At 42.6% G+C, this 24,702-nt stretch overlaps 1 protein-coding gene across 5 annotated transcripts in view; it reads left to right on the top strand.

Annotated features, from left to right (window-relative positions):
* RNF8 (ring finger protein 8) overlaps positions 1–24,702 on the top strand; it is a 37,472-nt gene that overhangs the window by 7,080 nt on the left and 5,690 nt on the right. For 2 of the 5 annotated variants that reach the window (XM_058554455.1, XM_058554457.1), the window contains exons 2-7: positions 2,698–2,826; positions 11,035–11,775; positions 14,045–14,107; positions 16,952–17,041; positions 18,955–19,062; positions 21,050–21,254. In XM_058554455.1, the coding sequence (XP_058410438.1) occupies positions 2,698–2,826; positions 11,035–11,775; positions 14,045–14,107; positions 16,952–17,041; positions 18,955–19,062; positions 21,050–21,254 (1,336 nt within the window). The remainder of the gene's footprint in view (positions 1–2,697; positions 2,827–11,034; positions 11,776–14,044; positions 14,108–16,951; positions 17,042–18,954; positions 19,063–21,049; positions 21,255–24,702) is intronic. The other 3 variants (XM_058554459.1, XM_058554458.1, XM_058554460.1) reach the window with 3 other exon arrangements.

Raw genomic sequence — 24,702 nt, 5'->3', positions numbered from 1 at the left:
AGGCAATTTCAGAAAAAGGCACTCATCTGCCTTTTCTGTAGTACTTTCCCTAGGCTACTCACAATGGCAATCTGGCTGTCTCCCTTCAAGTATTAAAATGGGATATGCAATACTTCGTTTATTAGAAATAAAGCTGCCTAAATGGAAATTCTTACTGAATATGGATGCCAGTTAAATCCTTAAACATTCCATTTTTAAAGGATATATGTATTAATTCAGAGGAACTTCTATAATTAATGGAATTTCTGGAAAACTGTCAACTGAAAAACTTCAGACTCAGGGTGTTGGTGGATGTGGTCACTACAACATTTTAAAGGGGAACAAGTCAGATTGTAAGAGTTCCTGGCTGCTGCTCATAGTTTTCAGTGGTAATGACCCAGTTTCCAACTTCTGACCTAAATAAACACCCATCCTAGAATCTGGGAGCACTCATACGCAAAATCTCTTTTTTCTTCCATTTATTTGCAAATATTTACTGAGCACTGGTGCTGCCAGGTACAGAAATACAGTGGTACACAAGACAGATAAGGGCTCTGCTCATGAAATTTATATTCTAGTAATGGTTCTGGTAAGGGGGAGACGGAAATAAATAGGTAAAACAAGATATTTTTGGATTGTGATATATGCATGCTAATAATGTGAAGGAATATAATGGGAGGGGCCCAGGGAGGGAAGCAGGCAGCAGCTTTAGACTGGGTAATCAGGGTGGGCCTCTGAGGAGCTGAAACTTGAAAGATGAGAAGGAGCCCATGCAAATGTCTGAGAGAAGAGTGATCTAAGCAGAGGGAAGAGGTGAAGTGACCTGAGGCAGTGAGTATTTCTGGTAGCAGTGAGTTTTTCTGACCGTGGTGTGAGATAGACATTTAGGGCCTATTGGAGAATTTTAAGGAAAGAAGCGAAATGATCTGATTTAAAGTTTTTACATTACCATGCCAGCTGCTAAGTGAAGAATAAAGTTTGGGGGGTTAGCACAGGAGCAAAAACAGCATAACTGGAAGAGGCCAAGCTATTTGGACTAAGGTAGTGGTCATAGAGATAAGAAGTGAGCAGATTTAGGACATATTGAATTACAGCCAGTAGAATTTGCTGATGATTTGAATGTGAGATGAGAGACAGAGAAGAATCAAAGATGGCATCTGGCATCCAGGTGGTTTGATGTAGTGTCAGTTACTGAGATGCGAGTTTGTGGGGAGGAATAGATTGGGGCAAGGAGAGTCGTGATGGTCTTTCAGGGTCTGAGGAAGACAGGCATGATTCTGAAAGATTTTCAAAAGGAGCAAAGGGGGCAACTTTTAGAAAACCACAGATCATTTGGCTTAATGTTCCCAAGTAAAGTTGTGGTATGGGTCATTAAAGAGGTGGCTTATGCACCAAGAAGAATAAGCAGGGAATTCTAAGATCTGGATCTCAGAAGAATTGCATTTCCTTCCTTGACAGGGTTATTATGAATTAGACTGTCCGTCAGGAAAGTACGATAGATGTGAATTGGGGCTTCTTTGCAACCCTTTCCAGTGGCTCTCATGCTGTCCTTGTGGATCTGATGGAAAATATGGACTCAAGGCAAAGACTTTGGTTGAATTACAGCTGGTTGAAGGTGTACCCAGATTGTGTGGTAGAATGTTTATTAGGCTTTCCTGACAGCTTTGCCATTGGCTGCGTCCTGTTTCAATCTTTTATCTGTCTTGAATGTAGGTACAGAGGGCATCATATCAATTTGGTGGGTGACTCAGAACTGTAAGGGGTATTGAGTATGTCTGATGGCAGATTAAGAATTCAGAAAGGTTTTGACAAGCTCATGTGATAGGCTGAACTAACAAGATGAAATTTAATAGGAATCAGTGTAAGGTCCTGCACTCGAATCCAGATTTACCAACTAGTCAAGTATAGGATAGAAGAGACATGACTTAGCATAGCAAGTCTTGGGGGAGGGTTAGACCAGGAAATTTAGTCATTCCTAAGCCTGAGGATACATTGGCAGTGCGATAGATCTGCTGTGAAAGCTAATGCAATTTATATGCTCCAGTGATAATATCTAGAACTGGGACAGTGATACTTGGATTTGACTGTGTAACAGAAATTAAGTTTATTTTTCTTAATATGACATCCAGGAATAAAACTAAGCCAGGAGTCTCTTCACAGACCCATTAGAATGACAAAGAGACTCAGACCTATGCCCTGAGAGTTAGGTTGAAGTAACTGGGAGCATAGGGCCAAGAAAAGAGAAGACTCGGTAGACACTTTATAGCTGTCATGTGGGAAGGGGATTGGAGATTTTTCTGATGGTACCCAGGGCAGAGCCAGGGCCAACGGATGGAATTTTTAGGGAGAAAGATGCCAAGTTAGAGATATTAAAAAATTGGAGGGACTGTCTTGTATAGAGGCTGTCATTCTTGGCAGTGTTTAAGACTAGTGGGTGGGGGTATGTAGAAAGAATTCCTCCGTCTCATGACTTTTCAGAGTCCTACCAACCCTGACGTTCCGTGATTAACTCCATTCAGCTGTCTCTTGTCACAGCTTCTTTTTCTACCTGATGGCTCCCATGGCAGCTGGAGGAGATAGTGGATGAGCTATTTGGGTTTCACAGGAATCTGGTTTCATAAGTCAGGACATGTGTACACTGCTAGTTGACAAGATTGTAAAGGACCTCCCTTTTCAGCACAATGGCTGATTGTGTCTCTTACATTGTTGTCTTCCTAGGTGACTGTAGGGCGAGGATTTGGTGTCACATACCAACTGGTATCAAAAATCTGCCCTCTGATGATTTCCCGAAACCACTGTGTTTTGAAGCAGAATGCCGAGGGCCAGTGGACAATTATGGACAACAAGGTACAGGAATCCATAGAAGCGTAATGACTTTTATTGAGTTTTTATTTTTAAATTACTTTTTTTTTTGGCATAGGTGATACATGGTATAAAATTACAAGATTCAAAAGTATATCTTCTCCCCTAGCCACCCAGTTGTCTTCCCCAGAGACAACTACTTCTGCCTGATACCAGAAATTTGATTATGCCAAAATAATTTCTAATGACTTGAATTGAAGTTAGTTACTTTGAGGGAACACCTGAATTGGGGCAGTAGGTCCTGCTTCAGAAACTGGACTAAGATACCGGGGGAATTGGCCTTTTGTAAGTTGAAGGTCCAGAAACCTTGGGAACCTGAAGAAAATTCTGGAGTACACCTGTGGTTCAGGGCATGAGGAGGAGAGAGGAGCTGAGCTGACTGTACTTAGCTCCTTCCCTTCCCCACTCCTTTCAATCAGAGCAAACCACCTCCCCCCTTTTTTAACTTATTTTACGTATTGGTGTTTGAGGAAGATTTCCTTTGAATAAAGCGATTTTCTGCTTTAAAAAATTTGAAAACCACTTATCTAGTGTGAATACTAAGGCATGTGAAATAGTATATAAAGCCCAGCAATTAGGAAATACATAAAGTGCAGATATATAAGCACCCAGGAATACAATGAAAATAGAGGTTATGAGGTAAGAAAAATTCTAATGTAGACAGTTTAGGATTAGAAAGTATAAAATATCTTCAGACACCATTTTACACTGCTCTGGTTGGAAGGATTTTAAAGAGACCTGTTAGAAGGAAGAATATTAAAATGGTTCTGAGACCAATTCCGATGTGTGTTTGAGAGGTTTACCTCCACACCGCCAAGTGATGCTTGGGTGTCCTACAGTTTGACTCAGTACTGACACTGTCTACGGAGATAGCGTCAGATTCCACAGGCTCAATCTCACAAGACCTCTCCACTTCAGATGCCATTCACCAGTTGCAAGGCTAGATTAACACCTGTGCTTCTGACCAACTGGCTATAGATTGGAGGTTCCCATGACCTCCTCCCCCTTTGGATTCAATTAATTAACTAGAGCGACTCGGAACTCTGGAAAATATTTACTTATGTTTACCAGTTTATTTATTTTTTAAGATTTTATTTATTTATTTATCTTCCCCCCAAAGCCCCAGTAGATAGTTGTATGTCATAGCTGCACATCCTTCTAGTTGCTGTATGTGGGATGCGGCCTCAGCATGGCCGGAGAAGCTGTGCATCAGTGCGCGCCCGGGATCCGAACCCGGGCCGCCAGCAGTGGAGAGCACGCACTTAACCGCTAAGCCACGGGGCCGGCCCCTGTTTACCAATTTATTATAAAAGAATATGATAAGGAATACAGATGAACATCCAAATGGAAGAGATGCATAGGGCAATGTATGTGTGAAGAAGCATGGAACTTTCATGCCCTGTCTGGGTGTTCCACTCTCCCGTCACCTCCATGTATTCACCAACCCGGAAGCTCTCTGAACCTGTCCTTTTGGGTTTTTATAGAGGCTTCGTTACATAGCTATGATTCATTAAATCATTGGCCATTGATCATTGGTGATCAGTTCAACCTCTAGCCCCTCTCCCCTCCCAGGACGTCGAAGGGTGGGACTGAAAGTTCCAGCTCTCCAGTCACAAGGTTGGTTCCCTTGGCAACCTGCCCTCATCCTTACTTAGGTGACCTGGGGCATTCTGAAAGTCACCTCATTAACATAACAAAAGACACCTTTATCTCTCACCACTTAGGAAATTCCAAGGGTTTTAGAATCTCTGTCCCAGAAATGGGAATGAAGACCAAATATATATTTCTTACTATAATTCGTGGTATCACAGGTATCCTGCATGCTGCCCACCAGTCTCATTCTGCATGCATAAAAATGCTAGATTTAAGCTGTTAGAGAAAGTACCTTCCTGCATGGATTAAGTTAGGTTGGCACTGTGTTGAAGGAGAGGCTAGAAATGCTAAGTAAATTGGTTCAGCACTCTTAGCAAGGCCTTATGAGTAGAATTGAAATTGGCACTGAAAAGGAGACCTTAGAGATGATCTTGTTTAACCTCTTCTGGGGACAGATGAATCTGAGGCCCAGAGAGAAACTGACTTGCCCAAAGCCTTCTACATAACTGACTGGTTGAGTGAGTGAATGAGCCAGGGCTCAAATGCAAATAAGTCTCTCTGCTATGCTCTGTTGTCAAATACCAGTAAAGGACACAAGCAATTTGCTATACTGGTTGCATAATTAAAAAAAAAAAATAATTATGTGAATTTAAGACATTGCTGCAAGGTTTTAAAGCCCCTGCAATAGCTTATATCAGACCACCTTATGAAAAGATGTTTTCCTTGTTAGAGTTAGCTATCTGAGAAATGGGGTTACAGTATTATAGAGGTGAGTTCTCTGCTGCTTGTTTCCTTGGTTATGTGAGGTATAGACTTGCTCCATTTATGGGAGAGCAGATTTTGAGAGGTTGGGAAGCCACTAGCTGACTGATTTTAGTGTTCCTTGAATGTCAACCTCAGGGACACAGAGGCAGCCTGTGTTAGCAACAGATCATGGCTGCGCTCCCAGGCCACTCTCCAGTGTTTGCTTTGTACTGTTTCTTCTAGGGTTGCTGTTATCATGACACTCCTCTCTCAGGTCTCAGACCAATAGTATAGAGGAAAGTTACGCTCCTGATTCTTCCAAGTCTTTTCTGTGCAAGCGATGTAAGCCATTTAGCTTTGATTCAGTTTGTGAGGTAACTCTGATTTTTGAGAGAAGCTGTGACTAGGGTGTTTTGATGTAGCAACTATTCTTATAGGTAAAAGCCCCTCCTCTCCCCTTTTTTCCTTAACAGATGCTCTTTTTCTTTCTGATTTCTTTCTGGCATGATGCCTTGGCAGCCTTCTGTTGAAGGATTTGGATTTCAGGTGCAGGATATTATTGTTATGGTCATATTTGAAGTCATTTGCCAAGTCTCTTTCAAGAGGTAGATATTTCTAATAATTCAAAACTCAGAACTCCATTCTCTCTTCATGAAATGGTCTCATGTGCTGGAATAGCCAGAAAGTGAAAGCTTAAGTACAGATCCAAAAATTGCAACAAATGGATTTTGGTTTAAAGTTGGCTTTAAAAAAATAATAACGTTGCAGGACTTCTAACTCTGCACACAAAATATGAGGATAGTTGTAGCTGTGTAGATTTCAGTTAACTGAGAAGCTCTTCAGATAGTTCGTCTTATGTATTGGTATCCAGCTCTTTCAGAAAGTCAGTTGTTTCAGAGTCACAATCTGAAATGCCTTGGTGGTTTGCTTGTCTCCAGTCCTAAGGGCTCAGGTGTATCGTTTGAGCCTGTCTCATTCTTCTCCCACCATGTTGCTGTTCACCTGCTACCTGGTGATTCCTACCTTTGTCGTTCTGTAGGCTCTGGCATTTAAAGTCTCTGGTGAGTTACACTTTGTGTGAACAAACCTTGCTGCTTGGGATAGTTCAGCTTCTGGTTCTTTAGCAGCCGGAGCAGTGGTTCTCAACCGTGTTTCCATTTTTGTCCTTACCATCAGTATTTTTTTTAAATACCATGTATCACATTAACATTAAGAACTTCCATTCACCAAAAGACATCATGATATCAAAAGAGAGTGAAAGGCAAATTCAGAGTAGAAGATATTTGCTACACACAATTGATGAAGGACTTATACTTGGATAAATACAGAACTCCAAATCAGTAAGAAAGATAACCCAGTTTTAAAAATGGGCAAGAGCCAGGCACTTCACAAAAGATTGTATCCAAATTTTCAATATTCATGAAAAGTTGTTCAGCCTCATTAATGATCAAGGAAATGCAAATTAAAACCACAACGGAATACCACTACACATCCGCCAGAGTGGCTAAAATTAAATACCGATGATGCCAGATATTAGCAAGATATGGAGCAAGTAGGGCCGGCCCGGTGGCGTAGTGGTTAAGTGTGCGTGCTCCACTACAGCGGCCCGGCGTTCGGATCCCGGACGCACACCAACGCGCCGCTTGTCAAGCCTTGCTGTGGCAGCATCCCATATAAAGTAGAGGAAGATGGGCATGGATGTTAGCCCAGGGCCAATCTTCCTCAGCAAAAAGAGGAGGATCGGCATCGAATGTTAGCTCAGAGCTGATCTTCCTCACCAAAAAAAAAAGATATGGAGCAAGTAGTCTTTTGGTAGAAGTGTACATTGGTACAACTATTTTGAAAAATTATTTGGCAATATTTGTTAAAGTTGCCCGTATATATACCTCATGACAATATTTTCACTCCCAGGGAAGCAACCCAAATGTCCATCAATAGTGGGATGGATAAATAAACTGAAATATTCTTACAGTGAAACAGTATATAGTAATGAATATGAGTGAACTACTACCACAGTCATGTGTTGCTTAACAACGGGGATACAGTCTGAGAAATGCATTGTTAGATGGTTTCATTGTTGTGCGAATAAGAGTGGTCTTACACAAACCTAGATGGTATAGCCTATTATACACCTGGGCTATATGGTACAAATCTTATGGGACCACTGTTAGATATGCGGTCCGTTGTTGACTGAAACAGTGTTATGCAGCGCATGGCTATATATCCAATAACATGGATAAATTGCACAAACATATTGAGTGAAAGAAGACAGACACAAAAGAATACACATTATATGGTGCCATTTATATAATTTTCAAAACCAGGCAAAACTAATGTGTGATGTTGAGCCAGACTAGTAGTCACCATATGGAGGGGGAGGGGCTTAGTGGCTAAAAGGGGGCACTAGGTGGTGTCCGGGTTGCTGATAATGTGGTTTGTTTTTTTTTTAAGCCTTGTGGTATTACATTGAGATGTTCACTTTGTGATTATTCATCTAATTGTGCATTATGATTTGTGCACTTTTATGTTTGTATGTTATGTTTTAGTAAAGAATTTAAAAAAATACTGACTGGTACACACCTGTTAGGATTTCTAAAATAAAACAATACCAAGCAGTAGTGAGCATGCAGGGTAACTGGAACTGTTAAACATGGCAGGTGAGAGTACAAAGTGGTATTGGCCACTTTGAAAAACAGTTTGGCAATTTCTTACTGTTAAACAGTTAAACCCAGTGATCCTATTTCTAGGTATTACTATAAACTAATGACAACTTAGGTTCTTACAGAATCTTGTCCATGAATGGTTATGGTGGCTTTATTTGTAGTCACCCAAAACTGGAAAAAACAGCTAGGGAATGGATAAACAAACCGGTACACCCATACCCTGGAATACTACTCGGCAATAAAAACATCAGACTACTGTTAATACAACAACGTGGACGAATCTCAGTCATTATGCCAAGTTAAAGAAGCCAGACTCAAAAGGGTACATTTTGTATGATTCCATTTATACAAGATATGTTTGCCTATGTAGGGCAGAGAACAGATGAATAGTTGCCTGGGAATGGGGGAAGGGTTGACTGTAAAGGGGCACTGTGTGTTGACACAATTACACACTATATGTGTTTGTATATAAACCTGACTTTAAAAATCCTGATACCTAGTTCCCATCTCAGACCAGTTAACTCAGTCTGAGGGTGAGACTCAGCTACTGCTATTTGTTTTAAACATTTCCATAAATCATCTGGAAAACTCCAAGAAAACATTGCCTTTTGGCTTTGAGTTTCCACTGTCCTCAAGAACTGATTAAAGACACTGGACAGAGATTGAGCATCAGGTGAAGTAATTAGTGTTTAAGAGAGTGTGGGTTATCCCACCTTTTCCCCGTTGATGGCTAAGAGACATCGGGCAGGCGTTTCTTTGGTTATCACTTTGCTGCTGCTGACACTGTTCAAACTGGTGATTATGAAAACCAATATCAAGAAAGGCTTGATCGGAGTTTGATTTATTTAAACCATTGTATTTGAGATCATATCCTGGGCAGTACTCAATTGTTTTCATTCTTTTCTACAGTCATCTTGTGAACAGACCTGACTCAGGGCTGTGGTCCAAATTATACCACTAGGTGTCACCAGGGGGTGATGAACGGGTAAACATAGAGGGATCCAAGGATAAAATGTGATGGGAAAATTTTGAGAGCTTATTTTCCAGACCTAAATGGGCTCTGAAGGAGGCAGGTTACTACAGACCTTCTAGTGGAGGGCTGCATTGTGTCTTGAAAGTTTGCCCCAGCTTTTTAGGATTCCTTGTTCTCTCTAGCCTTGGGCTGCTTTGTAACCTTCTTTATTTATTTATTTAACCATATCTTTGCCTTTGAGATTTTTCTTAAATGTCTGTAGCTTGGCATTAGGTGCAGGTGGCCTCCTGTGTCATATTACTTTCTTTGAGATCTTTTTCCTACATATAATCTAAAATTGTTCTACTAAAAAATTGTTCTCAAATAGATTCTTCTGGCCTCCATACCCCTCCTTTGTTATTTCCCCACTTGTTATATCAGAAGTCAGCACAACTGATCACTCCCCATAATATCTCGCGCTGAATATGAATAGAAAGTTTGAGAGAAGGTTGGCCAGATAAGCCAGGTTAGGCCCAAGGCAGTGGGTTAAAGCCTGTCTCTCTGTGTATATCTATGTTCTTCTTTTTTTCTCTCTCCTCGCTCAAGCCAAATAGTATAAAACCAGAAACAAGGGCCTAATACCAATCCAGAGCTGAGATCCTACTGCCCTTCATCCTCTGTGTCTTATGGTGAAGCCCCCTGTCCTTCATATTTGGGTTGACCAGGTATTTTTTCTGGCTGAAAGGTAGCTGTTGTTACCAGCATAAACAGAAATCAGTCCCAATTCAGATGTGAGCTTCATCTCTGGCCTGTCCTCCAAAGTTCAGTCCTTCATATGGGTTAAAATGCCCACTTGTCTCTTTCAACTCTAAATCATACATTTGTTTCAAGTCTATTTTAGAAGCCTTCATCCCCATTTAGCATCTCTTAGCTAACCCAGCTATAGATGATATCCCTTTGCATTTATAGGCTGTGCTGTGTAATCCCACATTTGCTTATATGTGCCCTGTGTTTTCCTTTCCACAGTCAGCTGCTAAAAGTTGTTTTCATATCTTCTACTTTTACACTTGGTATATTTACCTTGTAAGATGCTGAACATAGAATTGAAGTGATTGTTGATAGATCAACTGAGCCAGAACATAATACTAGTAGTGAAGACTTATATAATGCTTACCCGGTGCCAGGCATTTTTCTAAGTACTTTACATATGTTATCTCTTTAAATCCATACAGACACCATAAGGGAGAGACTATTATTATCCTCCATTTTATAGATGTGGTAACTGGGGCATAGAGAGGTTAAGAAACTTGCCCAAAGTCACACAGCTATTGAGTGATGGAGCCAGATTACAAAACCAGGTAGTCTGACTCCAGGGTCCATGCTCTTCACCCCTATGCTGTGATTTAATTAAAACTATAAGAGTAAATATTTCTCGAGCATTTATTATATGTGAGTCCCTGTGCTAAGTGTTTACATGTATTATCTCATTCATTCCTCGTGGGAACAGTATGGGGTAGGTACTGGACTATCCCTATTTTACAGACAAAACTGAGGCATAGAGAGGTTAAGTAAATTGCCAAAAGCCATGCAATTAATAAGTCCAAGGTGGTGCATTCGAGCTGTGTACCCAAGTCTGTCTGAGTCCAGAGCTCCTGTTCTTAGCCACTGTGCTGTATTGCCCATGGACCTCTGGTGCTGTTAATGGGGTCAGATCCTACCTGCGGTTTGACCCCAGTACAAGGTATTGCTACTCTCTTTTTTGGTTTGTGTACTGGGAAGTGCTTTGCTCATTCACCAGTGTGTTCAGGGGCCACATCCAGAGACAGTGTTGTATGACTTTCCTGGCCAGGCCTACCTTTTGAACCTAGTCATTAGATGCCGCTTCCTTCACTAATAGCAGTTTTTTCAGTCGTGGGCCATTGCCCCCAGTGTAGGTCAGTAGGAGCAATTCAATTTCTGTTTCTGTTAATGCTACTGTATTTATTTAAGTAATTCTTCCACAAGTAAAAAGGTGATTCTGCCTGTTATACAGACAGTTCTCTGTGGAGACATGAATGTGAAATACAGGTAAAAAGCCAAAGCGGTGTTTGAAGAATGCTGTTTCTGAACCTTTCATTTCTATTTGTTCTCAAGAGTTTTCCTTATGAAAAGGCACAGAAGGTTTTGCAGCAGTAGGAGAGAAATTCTATTAAGAGGAGGAAGATCATGAAGCTTATCTTGTCTTTCTTTCCCTTTCCTCAGAGTCTGAATGGTGTTTGGCTGAACGGAGAACGTCTAGAACCTTTAGAGATATATTCTATTCATAAGGGAGACCACATCCAGCTTGGGGTGCCTCTGGAAAATAAGGAGAATGCAGAGTATGAATATGAAGTTACTGAAGAAGACTGGGAACGGATGTATCCTTGTCTTGCCCCAAAGAATGGCCAGATGATAGAAAAAAATAAGGGCCTGAGAACTAAAAGGAAATTTAGTTTTGATGAATTAGAGGGTCCTGGAGCTGAAGGCCCCTCAAATTTGAAATCCAAAATAAGTAAAGTGTCTTGTGAACCTGGTCAACCAGTGAAGTTACATGAGAAAGGTGAAGTGGTCAGTCCACCCTCTGAATATTTGAATCCTAAGTTGACTTCTCTTGAGCCAAGTGAGAAGACCACAGGGGCTCACGTTTACCCTGGCCCCGCAGAAGTCGTAGAGCTTCATCGAAAGAAGCAGAAAGCCTCAAACCCTTCAGCATCTCAGAGCAGCTTAGAGCTGTTTAAGGTGACCATGTCCAGGATTCTGAAGCTGAAAACACAAATGCAGGAAAAGCAGGTAGCTGTTATGAATGTGAAAAAGCAGACCCAAGAAGGGAACTCAAAGATGATTGTGAAAATGGAGCAGGAACTGCAGGATTTACAGTCCCAGCTCTGTGTAGAACAGGCCCAGCAGCAGGCCAGAGTGGAGCAGCTAGAGAAGACTTTCCAGGAAGAGCAGCAGCATCTCCAGGTACGACACAGGAGGGAAGGACAAGACTGCCCCTCGGGGGGGTGGGCAGGCTCTTTGTGATTCTCTGGCCAGACCTCTCTGTTTCTGGGTCAGGGACCAAATGCTGAGTGCCAGGGACAGGAGGTGGAATGGGAACAGAAAACTGAGATGAGAGAAGGGGGTCGAGTAAAGGGTTAAGGCTTCAGCATGGTGATCAAATCAAGAGCCAGAGTTGGGGTGCCGAGATGGAGTGTAAGGTGGCAGAGCCACTTGGGATGTAACTGATCTCAGGATGCAAAGCTGAGGCATCTCAGAACTGAGGTAAATTCAGAGAGAGGTTGGATGAAGGTCAGGATGCCGCAAAACCACAGCATACTCTAATTAAACCGAGTTGTCTTCATGAGTTATCTATCTTTGCTTTGTGGTCAAAGGCAAATCATTTAGCCTCAAGGCAGGTATGGGTCAGCTGGTTTCTCTGCCTTGTTGTACCTGGCAACTTGTTAGCTATGATGGTTAGTTAACTCTAGCTAACCTAGGAAGTGGGAGGCTGGAAAGGCAGGCAGTGTTTTTGTTTCTATCCTGAGCAGCCAGCATAGGAGAGAACAGGTGCACCATAACTCAACTGTTGAGTTAAGTGATAAGCCACCTCCTATAGTGCCTTTAGCAGGAAGGTAGGATAATGACTGTCTTAGCTGTCTCAGGGTAAGACCAAATGTGTCCCCATCCCTGAGTCATTTGCTTAGATGACAAGCTCTTGCACAAAGCTTCTAGGCTAGAGTTGATCTGGTCCCTGTTCAAAATGTCAGTTCCCATCTGGCAAGAACCGCACATTTTACTCCCACCTACTTGCTCAGGTAATACGGAATGTCAAGAATTCCCCACTGTGATCTTAGAACTGAGAAGGGCCAATCAGGATTGAAGTGAATAAGCTTTTATCTTTTGTTTACCTTTGCTCAGGGCAAGGAACAACCAGTAGTGTCGACTGAACAATTTATAAATTTCATTCTAATCTCTGGAATCCCCTTGAACTGGTAGTATTAGCAAAGGCCATGGATTAAATAGGTCTTTCTAAGGGTATATGCTGAGTGCCTATGTGTACTTTTTTGCTTCCCTTATCCAGCCTGGACTAGTTCTTGAATTAATAGAGGGAGGTTTATCTCTACATATTTAGTGTATCACACCTTCACCAGAGCAGAACTCTTTTAAAGGCTAACGTGTTCAAGAAAAAGAGTTACTGTTAATTAATATTGTGGCTGCTCTGGGCGTGCTTCAAGATATAGCTGTAAAATCTTTTTCCATACCAAAATGGTAAAGAAAGGCAAAAAGCACTGCTTTAAATAATTTCTCTGGGTATGAGAGGGTCATGTGTAAATTGCTCTTGGTGAAGTGTATCTAGTCCTTTGTTTATTAGCTGCATTTCCGTCTGCCACCAAGCCCTTGGGATTTATCTTACCCCTACTACTAGTTCAGAAGCTCATTTAACCCTTGCTCCTTCACACAGATTTTTTTTGAGCACCCATGTTGCCTGGCCCTATACTTGGGTTTGGGTGGTTATAAAGATGCTTAATAAATGGTTTTTGCCATTAAGGAATATGTCTTGTGGAGGAGACCAGATGTATTATACACACAAAGTAATCAGAACAGTTTTGAGTCAATATATTTAAATTAGAGAATAATTTCAAGTTGGCATATTAAATAAGTAGGTAATTCTTAAAGTAAGGAGGGAAGGGCCCGGACGTACTTGTGGAAGGTGCTGGATGTAGGGTAATGATGATGTGGAAGGCATTCACATCAGAGGGGGCTGATGGAGGAAATATAGCATAAGCTCAGGCAAGGCGGGAGAAGGAGCAGTTTATGCGCCGGAAGTGGTAAAGAGACCCAGAGTGAGGGACAGTGAGGGAGGAGACATGGTGGAGCTCATGAGTGCCAGTCTGGGGGAGTCTATCTGAGTTTAGATATCAGGTGGCTCAGAAGCTCTCAGTTTACATCCTTTTGGGAGTCACAGCCTTAACCAGTGGAGACGTGGAGGATTAGCCCAGAGTTTCTCCAGAACAACCTGAGTGGTGGCTTGAAGGTGACAGCCCTCGGGTGTGCAGTATTTGAGCAGTTAACTCTGCTTAAATCCATTACTGCCAACAGCTTGAAGTAAAACGGGAGGTTTTCCACCTGCTCCCTGCCCCCTGTTGTTCCCAGATGCTCACGCTAGCTGGTTCATTCTGCTTGTTGCTGGATTTTATTCCTTCTTTCCCCTCCCAGCGGGAAACTTTCCATTTTGTTTTTGGCTTTGCAGGGCTTGGAGAAAGAGCAAGGAGAAGAGGACCTGAAGCACCAGCTGGCCCAGGCTCTGCAGGAGGTGACTTATCTCTTGCCATTGTACAGAGATTATAGTGGGCTGTGGAGTTGGGGGCAGCCAGGCTTTGTGTGGCCACTGGCTGCCTCTGCTGCTTAGCACACACCTCTGTGGCATTTCCAGTCCGTAGACAGAGGAGGTGGCAGCTGCTCACACCATCATGTTGGAGGTTTGGAGCCTCACAGACATGCCAGACCTCAGCATGAAAAGTTACATCTTCATCTGAGCAGAAGTTGCTCTAGTGAAGATGGAACGGAGCCTGTAGCAATTAGGAGGCTCCCTGGGGAAGTGGCTGCACTTCCGGGAAGGTGAGGGCAGCAGAAGGGAATTGCGAGCTGTGACTTGGCCACCAGGGCCTATTAGGGCCTCTGTTACCTCACCATTCTTGAGCTGAGCCATCCAGAAACTATTCAAGAATGTTCCAATTAAGCATTTTAGGTCAGATTGAGAATGTACAGTTTAACAGTCAGCAAAACATCAATTTACTAGAAGGGCAAGGCTCACAGGAATAAAATTCTCCTAAAAGATTACTTGTAATTTATTTCATTTAACTTGACTACCTCTTTCATCTGATTATTTTTTATAAGCTGTTTTGCATCTTTAAAACCTACTTTGTCTTCTCTCCTTTATGTGTTATGATTAGTGGTTTGATGCAAGTTTAGTCAGGAGGTTAGTGGGACGGTTCATATCTCCTTGAAAAAAGTGACCAGTCACATTAAAATTTGGTCAGGAGAATCTATCCTTATGTTCTTTTATTGCATATCTATCCCCCAAACTTCTTACAGTGTTAACAGTCACATATTATTGTAAGCTTGGGATGGTGCCTGCCTTGATTTCCTTGGGCATGCACAAACAGCCTTGGAAAGAATTAGGTGAAAATTAATTCAGTCTTTTTGGAATTTTATTTTCTAAGCTTGTTTATTTTTTAAGGTGGGAGGGTAGGCATGTTTCCCATTTAGAGCATTATTAAATTAATATTCAGATACTGTTTTGAAGTTGACTGGAAAAGAGTAAGGTTCTGCTACTTGGAAATCTCCAAGGGATCATTGAGTACCCTGCACCTACTACTCTTGTTCCTCTTCTGAGACAGACAGGAAAACATAGTATCATTTTGCGTGAGGTACTTGGCCAGTCTCCATTCGTTAGCCTGAAATGGGATACCTTTAGGTCATGATTCTATAACAGCCTGCCTGGGCATACCACTCGCTCGGCTGAAACATGGGTGTTTTTTGGTCCACCCTGTTGGTCCCTCTGAAGCTGTTCTTTTTCATTTACCAGGCCATTATAACAACTTTCATTTACATAGACCTTAAAAAACTTTTCTAGTGCTTTCATTATCTGTTATTTTATTTTCTTATGAACACTGATGGAGGAGGGGCACCTGTTTTCCCATTTTAATAGATGAGTAAGTTAAGGTGCACATCTAATTAGCAGTCCAGATGAATACCCAGGCCTTCTGACATAACTGCTTTTTTCAGGAGACCACACATTTTCTTTTTTTTTTCTTTTTATTTTTTTATAATTTTATTTATTTATTTATTTTCCCCCCAAAGCCCCAGTAGATAGTTGTATGTCATAGCTGCATATCCTTCTAGTTGCTGTATGTGGGACACGGCCTCAGCATGGCTGGAGAAGCGGTGCGTCAGTGCGTGCGAGGGATCCGAACCCGGGCCGCCAGCGGCGGAGCGCACACATTTAATCACTAAGCCATAGGGCCTGAGACCACACATTTTAAAATTTGTTTCTTGAGTAATAGCTTTTCAGAAATACTTACCTTTACTTTACCTTCTTTAAAAAAGGATTTGAGATGAGATTTAAAGTATAGGCTATACTGAAGCATGAGGAAGCTCAAAAATTATGTTCCATAGAATTGCAACCTCTTGACATTCAGTGTAGGCAGTTAGTCACAATGAATGAGCTGTTAGCTCTCGGGCGTGCCAGCTTCCGGAATACACAGGCAGGGTTCAGGCAGCATTGCCTTATGAGCATTGCAGTGTGTAATTTGTAGAATAAATAGGTTAAAGGTCTTTTTTATTTTAATGAAAATGATTATCTAGTTTCCCTGAATCCCATTTCTCCCTGATTATTTCTTAAAAGCCACTCACAGTGCTGGGTAGCCTGAGCTACTTACTAGTTCTTGATCATTGGTTCCCAGTATTACTTGGGTGGCTTTTTAAAAATATGCACATTCCTGGGCCCCGAGCTAAAACTACAGAATCAGACCTTCTGGAAGGTGGTATAAGTTCTTCATTTGATTTGGGTGGCCGTGGAGGTTGGGTTATTTCCTGTGGGATTAATGGGTTTGATAGCCTCTCTCCCTATTTGCCCCCTTCCCTGAAAGAAAACAGCAGGTGAATGGGATGTCCTCAAGCAACAAAGGCATTATTATTATTATTATTATTATTTTTGTGAGGAAGATCAGCCCTGAGCTAACATCCATGGCAATCCTCCTCTTTTTGCTGAGGAAGACTGGCCCTGAGCTAACATCTATTGCCAATCCTCCTCCTTTTTTCCCCTTTTTTTTTCCCGTCCCCAAAGCCCCAGTGGATAGTTGTATGTCATAGTTGCACATCCTTCTAGTTGCTTATGTGGGACGCGGCCTCAGCATGGCCGGACAAGCAGTGCGTCGGTGCGTGCCTGGGATCCGAACCTGGGCTGCCAGTGGCAGACCGCGCACACTTAACCACTAAGCCACAGGGCAGCCCCAAAGGCATTATTTTGAAATTGCCAATTCATTGATCCCTTGAACCAAAGCCATTGACAGAGAGAGGGAGCAGGCATGTGTGTGGCTAAAAGGAAGGATGCCGTGTAGCTTATCTTGAGTATGTATCTGCTATGTTTCTGCAGCATCAGGCTCTAATGGAAGAGCTAAATCGCAGCAAGAAGGACTTTGAAGCAATCATTCAAGCCAAGAACAAAGAATTGGAGCAGACCAAGGTACTGGAAAGAAGATGAAGGTTTAGAATTTGGTTAGTACATGCAACTCAGCATTTTCAACAGTGCAAGGGTTGCTATGGTGAATGAAAAGAGAGATTACAGCTGTTCCCTGCCTCAAGGGAAATAATCTGTAAAATTATTCAGGCCTGTGGAAGGTTCTTCTGCCTGTAAGACAACATCTATTTCCTTCCCTCACTCAGAAGCGAAACGCTGGGAATAAAACAGTCACATCCTGCAGTCTAGTCCGTTGTCTATGGGTAGGTGCTCCTTCAGAGTGTCTCACTGACATAGGTGAAGGAGTGGTGCAGTCAGAATAAAAAATAGTTCATTCTGATGGGTTATGTAATTATTTCCCACAATCAGATCAATGGAACTCTTAAATTAGGGGTTATAAACACAAATGCCCACTAGGGTCAGACTGGTAATAGAAATGAGTGAAGAACACAGTAGGGAGCTGTGAGGACACAGGCACTTGACCCCCGCCACCCCACCCTAAGAGGCAGCTCTTCTCTGTTGCAGCCAGTTGTTGCCATTGAGAAATGCTAGCACAGTGTTGTCAGATCTTCTGAGTTTTCCGCAGAAGACAGAAATCCAAATGTTTATGTGAAATATCCCAATTTTCAAATATTGGCAACAAGTTCAATTTTTTATTTTGTTTTTTAATACCATGAGGGCCAAACTACAAGTCTATGGGCTGGATCCAGTCCACAGGCCACCAGTTTGTACCCTCTGACCTGAAATTAATGCCTGAGTCTGACTGCATCTCTCAGCCCACCCCTCCTCACATACAGACCTGGAGCAGAATACAGAAAAGAGGAGACTCTCTTTTCAGTTAGTTTGATATCCTTATCCTCTGGTTAAGTCACAGTACTTTTCCTCCCAATTTATAAGTTCTTAGGGAACTTGACTCCAGTTAGAAATGAGTCCACAGAGCCGGTCTTCCTCAGCAAAAAGAGGAGGATTAGCATCGATGTTAGCTCAGGGCTGATCTTCCTCACACACACACCAAAAAAAAAAAAAAAAACAAATGAGTCCAGATCCTCTTCACTACCCTAAGCAGTCTGAAAGTCTTTGCTTGGATTAGAAGAGAAAATAAAAGATGAAAAGTGATCAGCCACTCAGATATACCCTAAATGACTTCTCCTCTCCCCCTCAGGGGCTCCTAATGCTTTCTGTTTTGGGGTTGAGGTGCTAACTTAAATAAATGTATGCTTCAAGAGAACACACTTAGGATCCTCCCTAAAAAGTGTATCCACAAGTGGTCTGCCCTCTTAGGGAAAGCACAGGGAGATTGCGCTGCAGACCTCTGCAGGAGTGGGCAGTCGCTAGCACCGTAGAGCTTGGGGCCTGAAGGTACTTCAGAGAGGCTGTCTCTTCAGCCTCCTGCCTGCAGGGAATATAGGTATTATCCTTATTTTATAGAAGAGGCAACTGCAGAGAACACAAGGGACCTTATACACTAATTCCAGCTTCCTACCTTTATGAACTGTTCTTCATGTCTTCTTTCTTGTCCAGTAAGTTCTTAGTTGCTTGGGATGATTTTATATCACCTCTAAACTGCAGTTCGCTATAGTATAGCATGCTTAATGCCTTGTTCTGGTCTTGGGTGGTTGGTGCTTGCCTTGAAATACCTTCAGTTTTTCTCATTTGGTTAATTTTGGAAAGGAGACAAACTACAAATACTGAAAAAGTGGAGAACAGAAAGAGAGGAAGATAGTGCCTTATATAAGAAAGCAGTTCCGAGAAACAGGAAACCCTAGGGAAAGTGTTTTATTCTTGTGTTGCTGCACCAGGATGAATTTTTAATGTAGACTCCTCTTGAATCCTATTCCAGAGGATTAACTCCATCCCTGTTCTATTTTGCCTTCTTGTTGGCTCTCCCGAATGACAGGTGGGGTTGTGTGTCTTTACAGGAAGAGAAGGAGAAGGTGCAAGCACAGAAGGAGGAAGTTCTTAGCCATGTGAATGACGTGCTAGAGAATGAGCTCCAGTGTATTATTTGCTCAGAATACTTCATTGAGGTAATTAATGAGCAGTGGCTCACTCCTCCTCACTCTCGCAACCCTGCATGAGGCCTCGGCTTCACAGGCTGCTTCTGCTATAGGAAACATTCTGAAGAGATTTTTCTTCCAGGAACTTAATGTAGCTATTTGACTTCAAAGTGACCTCTAGAGATGGCTATTTCTCATTTGTTTTTGCAGTCTTCTTTACCTTCATTGTCCTGTTTCTTATTTCATTTGTTCTTGAGTATTTATGTGGTATTATCAATATTTTTAGTTACAGTAAAACTCTGTCTTTATTGTTGGGGAGAAAACAGGGCTACATGGCATTGGGTTTTTGAAGTATCAGAATAAAGCTGATCATTGAAGCTCCTCTCTTTACTCTGAATGGGCACGGTGCTGAGTGGGTGTGTAGTGCAGCCTTTAAACAGGGTGGTAAATGTCACTGATGTGTATGGTTGCTTTGGGAATTCAGCAGCCAAGTGAAGCAGATTTCAGGGACTCTGAGGCTCCTTATGAAAATGAAACATCTCTCTTCTAGGTTACCGTTTGTGATCCTGTCATATTTTTGCATAGCTCTCTTTTATTTTTCACAAATTCTAGCATTTGTGACCAGTTCATCTTACACCACAAGTGTTAAACTCAAGTTGTTAAATGATGACAGTGCTTTTCAGACTCCTTTACAAAGGAAAACGCATACACATGCTGCTTCCTATTTTCTGGTGGTCTTTAGGGAGGTTGAGTCTATTAGCCTCCTGAAAAATCTCTCTTGGGCAGACCTGTTTCTTTTGCTCTGGATCCGCTTTGACTTCAGGTCATAATTTCCCCCATAGTTTCCAGTCATTTGATTTCCTACTTTGGAGAAACTCAGTGTTGTTTTGACAGGGCTTATGGACTCTGCTAGACAAGGAGAGAGGGGTTGGAATGGGTGATGAGTTAGCCAACCCGGAGCATCTGCACAGACACAGACAAACAACTTGACCTGTGTTTTGTTTACAAACACCGCCTGACCTTTTCTGCTGGCCAGCTCTTAAAGTCAGTGTTGGAAGGAGGTTTCATTTTAATCAGACAGGTTTTTACTCCTGTGTATGAGAATTTATCTCATATAGTAAACAGAATGTCTCCTAGTTGGCTTTCTGGGCTCAACTTGGCATTTGAAAAATACATAATTTCTGTGTTATTTTCCACTGATATCCTAAAAGCAGAAATGAAGACTTTTGAGCCTCAGGATAAGTAGTATCATAGGAAATGTACATAAAGAAGAGTAACGAAGAGAATGGTTTATATTCTTGGGAGTGAAAAGGGCCCTGGCAGAAATCTGACCATTGGAATTACTCAGAGGAGCCCCTCAAATACAGGTTTCCTTTTGCTTTGTCTCTTCTCATAGGCTTATTTACTTAGGGGTTCAGGCACTGTCAGTGAACCCACTACACTTCTTAACATTTTTTAGTTCCTTTTTCCTCAGCCTTTTTAGTTGTCTTTTACATTTATTTTGCTTTTTTAGTTTCTTTTGAATAGAGATGATACCTCCTACCATTCTGTATTATTGCGTATTCAGTATGTGCTCCCCTTCGTATATTAGAATTGAGGTTCTGATTCACCATTAGGAGGACATAATTTGTTTTTCCTAAGAGAATTCGTGATGTATTTCTACGAAACATTCACACACTTACTACTCCTACTTGTGTCCAGTGGCATTTGTTTGCAAGGTAGCTAACCCACATTGGCAGTGTGGTCTGAGTTCGTGGAACAAAATGGACAAATTAGCCTACCTGGGGCCTGAGTCTGTGAACTTAACTTTCAGAAAGAAAATGAATTGTCTAACTTGAAGCTTAAAATTTCCCATCCCCAAGAATGATTCTAATACCCTTTGTAAGCCCTCTAGATGGGGTTATGGTTAAATTTCCATTTGGCCTTGGGAATTAACTCCGGGCCTAGCTTTGAGATCACAACTGCCCTGGGAAAGTGTGTGACAGTTCTGATGTGTGTGTTCCCACTCCTATTTTAGGCTGTCACCTTGAACTGTGCCCATAGTTTCTGCTCCTATTGTATCAATGAATGGATGAAGCGGAAGATAGAATGCCCCATTTGTCGGAAGGACATCAAGTCCAAAACTCACTCCCTGGTCCTGGACAATTGCATTAATAAGATGGTAGATAATCTGAGTTCAGAAGTGAAAGAACGACGAATTGTCCTCATTAGGGAACGGAAAGGTGAGTGGGTATGAACAAGAAGGTGAGTACCCTCAACAAAGGAGTTATTTATGAACTTCAGCAAATATTTTTTGATTGGAGAAGAGAGTCAGATAAATGATTCTTGAGCTAAAGAAGAAGTGGAAGAAATGGGAAAAAGTAGAGTTAAAGATGATGAATGTGTGAGAAAGAGTTGAGGTAGAATTAATTCAGTTATTTGAGCAGCAGAGAAGGGGGAGGCTAAAGAGTACGTGCCTTGGTTATAGGGGGTAAAAAAGGGTGTGATTAGGAAACACACGGTCGGACAGTTTGCTGCACTGATCACTAGAAGGTGCCGTTGTTCAGGACAGTTTAGTTGCTGTCTGGGGTTGCAAAAACCTTGGGTTGGATATACAATCAATTATAGATAGGATGTATACAAGTCAAAGATTCACAACTTGGAGAATGCCTGAAGAAAACATATATACAGGTTCTATCTATAAGAGTCACAGTTTAATTACCAAATTGGGCATATTGTTAAACCAGAAAGATAAATTTAATCTTACCATGTTATCGTTGGTCATCCTAATATATTTACCAACAAGGCTCCCAGCTGGAGAGAGCTTAGATAAAGAGATTGGGGAAGGGATGGGTGAGTTTTCCTAACAAATGATGCTTGCATAGTGAATAACTGCTCATTTAAGCAAGTGATCTCATCACACTTGGGACCTGCTGCGTTGAGGGTTGCAGAGCCACTCTGCAATGTCCTTGTGGCAGAAGGAAATAGCCTGGGGCAAAGCACAAGGAAGCTAATGGACAGGAAGGATTGGTTACTGGGCAGGGATGAGAGTGCATAGAAGCAGGGTGGATCTGATTATCGTGTTCAGTCCCTTTAATAATTCAGTACTGCACTACCTTCTGGGAAAGCTTCAGGGCCAAAGTGCTGTGATGTCAATTCCTGTACATAAAGGCCTAGCAGAGAAGAACCAGAACCTTGCTGCCCTTACAGGTGCTTCCCACCACCTGGCCACTGGTAACCCATTGTTCATGTGTGTCTTTGGACACATAAGTCCAGAGAAGCTGACGACTTCAAAGCCACACTGTTAAGAATAGGATCTTCTGTCCACGGCTTCCTTTCTCCTAGCCCTTCAACAGATATCAGCCACTTTGAGTAGGGCCAGGAATCTGATGGTACTTTGCAAGCAGATGTGGTATCAAACTGGTCCTCAGTCGGTCAGCGAGAGTGGAGGCAGCAAGCCTGTCACAGAGCCAGGTGGTGCAGGTGCTGAGCAGGAATCGTGCTTGAGCCTGATATGCCCAAGGAAGACATTCTGACCTGTGGGAGGGTTGGGTGGCCGTCGGGTGGTTCTTTAGAACTAAAGTGTTTGCCGCTTTTCCGACAGCTATGTGCTACTGGATTTTTTGCCCAGTTTTAAGCCCCCACAGATTTTTTTTTTACCTCTCAGGAGACACTTGATTCTGACAGAATCCCATTGTTCTTCCTCTCCGCCTCCCATCACTCTATAAGCATTTATGGGAACACCGTGCACTGGGATATAAAGAAAGATATAAGGCATTGTCTCAGCTCGCACAGCACTCATAGTCTGTGGAGGAGATAGAAAGGCAAGTAGGTAGTGTGATAAGTTCCACAGCAGGGTGCTAGGAAACTGCAGAGGAGAGGACACTCAATTTGGCCTGGGTAGGTGGAGGTATGGGAGAAAGCTTCATGCAAGAAGTGCCATTTGAACTGAGTCTTAAAGGTTCCCTGGGGGTAGCTTTCCAGGCAGAGGAATCAGCACAAGCAAAGCACAGAGGCAGGAGAAGCAGTGACCTGTTCCTAGCAGCGCCCCCCTCATGGCCCACACAAGACATAATGTCTGCATGGTGCCAGAGCAGCATGAGGACAGCCAAGGCTTAGGAAATGTTTACTGAGGCGTTGTGAATGCCTTGTTTTCCTCTCTCTTCACTTTCTGAGAGGAGCAGTGACCTGGGAATGCAGATTTGACAAACATCAACCTTTGAGCTGAAGTGTGATGGGTCTGTGTGGGAGTGGGGACTCCCAAGTACTTTCTTATTTTTATTTTTTATTTATTTTTATTTATTTATTTTTTTTGTGAGGAGATCAGCCCTGAGCTAACATCTACCACTCCTCCTCTTTTTGCTGAGGAAGACTGGCCCTGGGCTAACATGCGTGCCCATCTTCCTCCACTTTTATATGGGACACTGCCACAGCATGGCTTACCAAGCGGTGCATCGGTGCACGCCAGGGATCCGAACTGGTGAACTCCGGGCCACCGCAGCAGAGTGCGCGCACTTAACCACTTGCGCCACCAGGCCAGCCCCACCCATGTACTTTCTTCACCCAGCCCACTGACAAGATTTCTTATCACAAGTCCAAGCACAATAGATACTTCATGCAGCATTGGAAAGGGAAAGAGGAGCCCCATGTCCTAAGTTCATCTCTGACTCCCCTCACATAGAATTAATTCTGCAGAGAAAATAATATCAAGCCCCCTTTTCTCTCCAAAGGCCAAAGAGGGTGCCTCTTTGCCTTTTTGGTAACACTAGGAGCCTACACAGTAAACCTGATCAGTCTCCCTGTTGCATTCATTGGCTGAGAGCAGTTCTGGCACCAGTCTCAGTTTCTGCAGTTATCACAGTGAGTGCAGCTTTGAGGTTTTCTTTGGAGACAGGCAGAAGGTTCTGAGGCCCCATTTAGGGAAACGTGCCAGAGCCATCAGCAGCTTCACTGGGCTGCAATGTGGGGTTTAGAGAAAATTCTCAGTTCAAATACCAACCTTCCTTGCCAATTGAAAGCTGGTTTAATCCCCAGTGCATTGGAATTTTAAAAAGGACCAAACTTAGGATCTGGGAACTAGGATTGGCAAGCCTATAATTGTCAAAGTTGTGATACTACAGGGCTATTTTCCTGCTGAGCAGGGATTGCTCTTATCGCAAGTTCAGAGAGGGAGACCTGCCTGTGTGTGGCAGCATGGGGCTCTGATTCTGCCAAGAGCAGCCCCACTCCAGGCCTCCCTGCCTGGTTGTCTTCAAGTTCCACATCCCCATGGGAGGAGTAATTCCTCTTGACTGATTAGCCATTGATCCCTTATAAACTCTGTGAGGTCAGGTTATACAGAGGAGGGGAGGAGGAGGAGGAGAATGTTAGGATGCCAGATCCTGTGTTGGAGAAGGGATGCTCTGGAGCTGGGGCAGATAACAAACATCCAGTAAGTGCTTGTCGCATGAGTAATTGTGGCTCTCTGGGATATTGACATGAGATTTTTCTGAAGGGAAGACATTTTTTGGTATCCCCTGTGGAGGATCTCCCTCGGGAGCTGGTGAGATGCTGGAGCAGAGTGTTCTGTCAGCTGCTCTCCCTCCTCCGTTTGTTCTCATTAAATGTTGGTTGGTTGACAAGTGTTAACATTCTCACTTTTAGCTTTCTCTAGCAGTTTCTTTGGGTTGTGGTCAGGAAAGAAGAAAGCAA

Source organism: Diceros bicornis, chromosome 14 (genome assembly GCF_020826845.1).
Source record: "Diceros bicornis minor isolate mBicDic1 chromosome 14, mDicBic1.mat.cur, whole genome shotgun sequence".
Classification (NCBI taxonomy): domain Eukaryota; kingdom Metazoa; phylum Chordata; class Mammalia; order Perissodactyla; family Rhinocerotidae; genus Diceros; species Diceros bicornis.
Note: the sequence above shows the minus strand (reverse complement) of the source record. Positions and strands in the feature narration are given on the sequence as shown.